The sequence below is a fragment of the Rosa chinensis genome, chromosome 7 (genome assembly GCF_002994745.2).
Source record: "Rosa chinensis cultivar Old Blush chromosome 7, RchiOBHm-V2, whole genome shotgun sequence".
NCBI lineage: Eukaryota > Viridiplantae > Streptophyta > Magnoliopsida > Rosales > Rosaceae > Rosa > Rosa chinensis.
Genome location: NC_037094.1, coordinates 57331818 through 57338108, shown reverse-complemented (window position 1 = coordinate 57338108; position 6291 = coordinate 57331818). Strand labels below are relative to the sequence as shown.

Genomic DNA, 6291 nt, shown 5'->3' with positions numbered 1-6291 from the left:
GTGAGTCAGAGAGGAAACCGATGAAAGTACTAAATTACCCTCCGACGAATGAATAATGGCATAAGGGCTAACGGCGTCATTGACGTTGTGTCTATATAATGGGTCGGGCTTCAGATCTCATGTACCAAAATGTTCGGTTTGAAACTTTATGTATAGAAATTATTAGTAGCCTTTAGTTGGTGTACTGTTTGTGAAATTTTCCCATACTACTACTGCAATAGCCCAAATCATTAGCAACCATTCATTATGAGAGGCTATAGTGTGGAAGGTTTTGGAGTGCTCCAACCGGTGTTATTCAAAGTTGTATCTCCTATCCGGGACATTGCCAGCTACAGCAGTGGAGACTCTACCTGCTTAAGGTCCAGTTTGGGATTGATTCCTGAGCTGCTTTTGAGCTAAGAAGAGTTTTTAGGCCTACATTAAGGTGTGTGGTTAGACTCGTTAAAGCTGATTTTGGTTGAAGTAACTTCGCCCATTAGCTGGTTTTTGAGAAGCAGCAATTCCTAGCTTTTAGAATTGTTTCTGCAGAACCACCTTGAAAAAACACAAAGCTTTTAATTAATTATATTGAACTACTTATTTTGTCCTCGTAATTTCTAAAAATTACATTGAACCCAGCAACCCTATCTTTTCTCTTCATTGCAGATACATCGTTCTCCTGCTCATCTCTTTGTCGTAAACTCCCTAATCCCTAATCCTCATCGGAGCAAATGGGCAGAGAAGAGCTCTACTTCTCCTCCTTCTCTCTCTAAGGAGCATCATCGTTCTGATTAGAAACACGAGAGGAGTTCTATTTCTGATTGTCTTCTCCTCCTTCCTTCTCTACGGTCATTAAACTGTTCAATCATCAATCATCCTTATATAATTTGTAGAATTAATATACATATTGAGATAAAAGTAATGCATTGATAATTTGAACTAGTGTAAAAGACATGAGAAATTTTTTAATTTGGTATGATTACATAATCAGAAACAAAGTTATGTATTTTAGTAACATTTTTTTAGCATGTATGACCATTTTGGTAATTATATCCCAGCCAAAACACTTTTTACTTACAACTTACGAAACACTAGGAAATTGCTTTTTGTCCTCACGCCACTTTTAAAAACAATTTATCAAACACCTCAGTTTTTTTTTTCTCACAGCAATATGAGAAAGTGCTTCAAAAGTGCTTGTTCTCACAGCAATATCATACGTGCTTCCTCTCACAACAATATCGGAAGTGTTTTTTTTTTCTCACAACACAACAATTCCAAAAAACTGGGCTTAGAGCAACTCCAACAATTTCTCTATATTTTGATTTTTCTTTATTTTAGGGAAAAATGAGTATATTTTGCTCCAACAGATTCCGATAACTATCCTCATTTTAGGGATAGTGACGAAAGAGAAAATCAAATTTTCTAAATTTACATTAATTTCTAATATTTTAAGAAAGAATTATGGAGATTTCAGATATTGCTGTAAAATAGGAAATCTATTGGAGTTTGAGAAGAAAAAGAGGCTAATGCTTTGACTTTTGTTTATCTATAATACAGAAATTATAGAGAAGATGTTGGAGTTGCTCAAGAATTGTGAATGGGGAACTGGTAGGAATTTGTTTTCCTAGACACGAAACAGCCTGACCTTTGCCATACCGTCCCTGGCCAAGGGTTCAGGCCTAGGGGGATGACAAGCAGATATCGCATTATTCCAAAGATGGAATGGGTAATAATGTCAAGAGGCAATGGGACTTGCTAATTGGAGGGGCAGCAATGCCAATTCATCCAATAAGCTTGGGAAAGCAATGTGCGGTCTCGATAACAGTTGCTAACAAGAAGAATTAAGCTTTTCTTATAGGGGGCATTATCACAATTAACTTTCTTCCATGTACGTCTAGCTTGTGTAGGAGACATTAATTATTGCTTATGCTGAGTGCTGTACATGGGGTTTTAAGGAAGAAATAGTCCTCCATGCCATTTGGGGAATGCTTCCATTCTCGTAAACTAATCTGGAAGTTAAATCTTGAGTTATTTAGCAAGACATATGGAGCTGGAGTTCTTTCCTTGTGTCACTGGCTGCTGCTTGGCAGGTATAGTTTGAAATGGCAATTAAACCTAGTCTGCGACTTGAACCATCAGATATACAAACCATGCCTGAAGCTCAGTTTAGACGCATCAAGTGAATTAGCATTCATCGTAATTACAGGGTTATCCAATGATCGGAAATCTTTCCAGAGGCTTGCGATGCAAATTATGGGTCTTGATTAGAAAAGTCCTACAAGTTCCCTATCTTTGTTTTGTTTGTTTAAATATCAGCCTCGGTTGCTCACCGGCTGTCTACTTGATGATGTAATTGATTGATACACTCATCAGCGAAACTGTGAAAGTTAGAGACGTATACATCTCAAAATTTCAAATTTAGCAAGATATATGGCACTGCAGTTCTCATCTCTGCTGATAAAAAAGTTGGGATTATTACCTTGAGATTCATGATTGGGAAAAACTAAATCTGTTTTTAGGAGGTTACACAGCAGAAAACTATACATATTTCATATCAAAATTCCAAATCCAATGATCATTAATTACAAGAATCAACAGTATACAAGATAGAGACACATATGTTCACCTCATAATTCCGCAATTTGCTACTGCGTACATAGCCGAACAACCACTTAAGAACACATCGAAGACATAAAGAACTCCCAGATAATAGCCAGGTTAAGTGCCTTACACCAATGAATGAATTGGTAGATCCCTAGCTGGGACCAACACCACTTATCTATCCAATTTTAGATTACACCAAAGTGAACATTAAACCACAATGTGAGGATGTTTCCCCTTATTTGACTTTGAGGAAGTAGAAGTGTCATGAAAGAAAAATGATGTAGGAGCTTACTTCTGGGTTTGTTCCACCTTAGCTCGAATCTTCTGCTCCAATACAGATATTTCTGTCTCAAGACTGAACATTCTATTAAGAGCATGCATATTCTCAAGGGTCTCACTCAAAGTTCGGCTGTCACTCCCATCACATCGTAAGTGCTGCATTGGACCGTGAAGGAGCTTGTTCACAATACCTCGGCTGAGATCATCCACAGCTCTTCTTGTTTTCTTTGATATGTCATCACCCATTTTTGATAAGCATTTGTCTAGCTCAGCAACTCTGATTCTTTCTGCATAAGCTCTTAATTTCTTGATGGTAGGAACTGTCTCCAATGAATCCCTCCATGCTTCAAATTGCTTCGATTCTTCATTAATAATTGATTGAGCTTCCATCGCTTTCCTGATGCGATCCTCTTTGTTAGCAGCCACAACCTCCTTAAGGTCATCAACATTGTAAACTTTAGCACCATCAACATCTGTAACACATGAGCCCACATTCCTAGGGACAGAAATGTCGACAAATAGCCTCAAACCCCCAGTCTCTGGACCAACTGCAGGAAGGTCCTTCACATCCTCTTTGAAAAATAATGGGGTTTCTGATGCAGTGCTTGTAAAAATTACATCTGCCTCAGCTGCACAGTTAAGCATTTCTGTTAGGGGCTTGTAGATTATCTCAACACCCTTCAGTTCTTCACGGATGGCTGCTACTCTCTCCTCACTCCTATTTACAACCACCATCTTTGTGCAACCTTTGGATACCAAGTGTTTGATCACAAGCTTCCCCATTTTTCCCGCACCAATCACCAACATTCTAGCAGTAGCATGAGAGGGTTCAGGAAGCTTCATCAAGGCAAGTTCAACAGCAGCAGAGCTTACAGAAACTGCACCTGCAGCGATATTAGTCTCAGTTCTAACACGCTTTCCCACAGTGATTGCATGCTTGAACAGCCCACTGATGTTCCTGCCAAAGCCAACAACTCCTTGCCCAACTTTGACAACCTGTTTCACCTGGGCAAGAATTTGACCTTCTCCAAGCACAAGAGAGTCAAGACCTGCTGATACTTCAAAGAGATGTTGTGTAGCATCACTGTTATACAATAGAAACCGGTGCTCGCATAGCTCAGAAACGGGGACTCCGCTTGTCTGTCAACAAAAGTCAAAGATAGTCATGAAATGTTCTAGACCTAGAAATGATTCATTTTCAATTTAGGACAGGACAATTCAGTATATCAGCAAGTGAAAGTAAATACTAACAAGTTCATACTGTAGGCCACAAATGAAAGGAGAGTGTAATTCTTCTTTTCAAGGAAAGTAAGTTGATTGTTGAAAGTGTCAGATCAGATGGTCAATCAATGCCAAAGGTTTCTACCATAAGATCCATTTTTAAAAATCGATAGATTTAGATATTTTGCCATTTGAACTTTTTAGTTTTTCCTAGAATACACATAAAAAAGAGAAAGAGTACCTTTGACATCCATTCGGTCACTTCTTTGACACCACGATGCTGAGATAGAGCTACAACATATATCTCCATTCTGTTACAGGTGCTAAGAACAGCAGCTTCTTCTACATGATTTAAGCCACACAGCTCCCCAATGGCTCGAGGCCATTCTGCTTCTGGAATGGCTAGTTTTTCACGCATCTCAACAGGTGTTGTGTGAATACTAAGCCCAATGACCACAATGCTGCTTCTTTCCTTTGTATACCCTGAGAGATTTATTGTAGAAAGCTCAGTCAAACAATACTACAAGAATAGTTACAATAAGCCAGAGACTTGTAAAGCTTGTTCTAAGAAGCCGCACAACAACCTTATCCGTGGTAAAAATAAATAAATAACAATACTGCTAATTTCAATCTTGGAAAGCAACTCGGAATAGAATTTAGATATTAAACTCCAAATAAACGAAATCAAATACTGGTCACCTAAAGCTTCAGAATTGTAGAGCTGAAACCACTAGGAATAAAACAAGTGGGGCATATGATGAAAGTCTAAATCAAAATGAAGTCATAATATTGAAGTAATATCACTATCATATTTTCCTACAAGTACTGAAATCATCAATATATAATATGAACTATATTACCAATTTCAGATTAGGCTTTCACTTCAGCTTCAAAATTACACACCACAAAAATACTAGTGGGAACATTAACAAATTAAAAAAAAAAAAAAAAAAAAAAAAAACCTGTTAATCAGCATTCTATACTCTAGAACCAGAAACACAAACACCGTCCAGAATTCAGCCAATTACACCAAAACAACAATTTGCAAGCAGAAAACTCAATTCCAGCACAAACCCATTACACCATACACCAAAAATAAACAGAAAGCAAAACGCTTTGATGGAAATACAGAAACTTACTGTCAGCAGCAGAAGTCTTGAGCTGCTCTAGAGCCGAGACATTGGAAGAAGAGCCACTCTGGCCAGCCTGAACCGCAGCATCAGAGGTCGTCACTTCGCACCTGACTCCTCTCTGGACCCTTCTGGTCCAAATGGGCCTCGGCAAATACGAAGCAGTGGAGGAGGAAGAAGAAGACGATGAGGCCGAGGCCTTCAAGAGAAGAGCCTCCAATTTGGCTCCGGCGAAGCTGGTCGAGACCGCCATTGACCCAAACGGCAGGGCGTGATCGAAAGGCCTGGAATTGAGAGAGAGAGAGAGAGAGAGAGAGAGAGAGAGAGAGAGAGAGGAGAGGGAGTGTGGCTAGGATGGGAAATGCGACCAGGGCTTGTGGAGCTGTTAGAAGGGGGAGCTGGCCGTTTGGGTTTGGTGGGTTACACAAGAGAATTTGACCTCGTATTTTCTTCTCTTTGTTTGTTTGGTCAGTTTGTGTGTGTGTGTGGTTTGATGTTGGCTATGTTAAGAGTGGGGAGATGCCAATGGGGATGAGTTGGGATTTGGGGGTGTGTTTCTGATTTCTCTGTGCTCTTATTGGCGGATGGAACACACGTTTTATCCACACTCTCCTTCCCATCTCTGTGGGACCCACTACTCTTTACGAAAATCAAATAGAAAAAGAGAGAGCTGCTCAACCGTTTTTTGGGAGACGGTAAGGAACAAATGTATCTGATGGTTAATGTATAAGTTATTATAATTTCAGCATTTAAATTGAATACATGTAGCTTCGATGTAGTTATTTCTCACAGTCCGTTGAAACTGTTTCTTAAGTGAGCAAAATTGATAAAAAACATATTGTTCTTATGTTAATGAAAAATAAATAGATTTCAATAATGTCTTTCACTATTTTTTGAAAATAAGATGGTATATTTTTCTTTTCAGCTATTCGTTTAATGAGATATAGTCATTCAATGCTTTAATTTATTTAGGACGTTGTTATAAAGGTATTATCGATGTATTTCCAAGATTGTAATAAAAGATAGTGAAAGTAACACATTAGCTGATATTTTTACCAAAAGCTGTGTGACTAATTCT

At 38.6% G+C, this 6291-nt stretch overlaps 1 protein-coding gene across 1 annotated transcript; it reads right to left on the bottom strand.

The window, feature by feature from the left end:
• Positions 1-2509: 2509 nt before the first annotated feature.
• LOC112177100 (glutamyl-tRNA reductase 1, chloroplastic) lies at positions 2510-5758 on the bottom strand. Its single transcript, XM_024315300.2, has 3 exons — positions 5223-5758; positions 4325-4566; positions 2510-4002 (listed from the first exon to the last, which is right to left on the bottom strand). The coding sequence occupies exons 1-3, from the start codon at positions 5464-5466 to the stop codon at positions 2872-2874; spliced, it is 1617 nt and encodes a 538-aa protein (XP_024171068.1). The 5' UTR covers positions 5467-5758; the 3' UTR covers positions 2510-2871.
• Between the last annotated feature and the right edge of the window lie 533 nt (positions 5759-6291).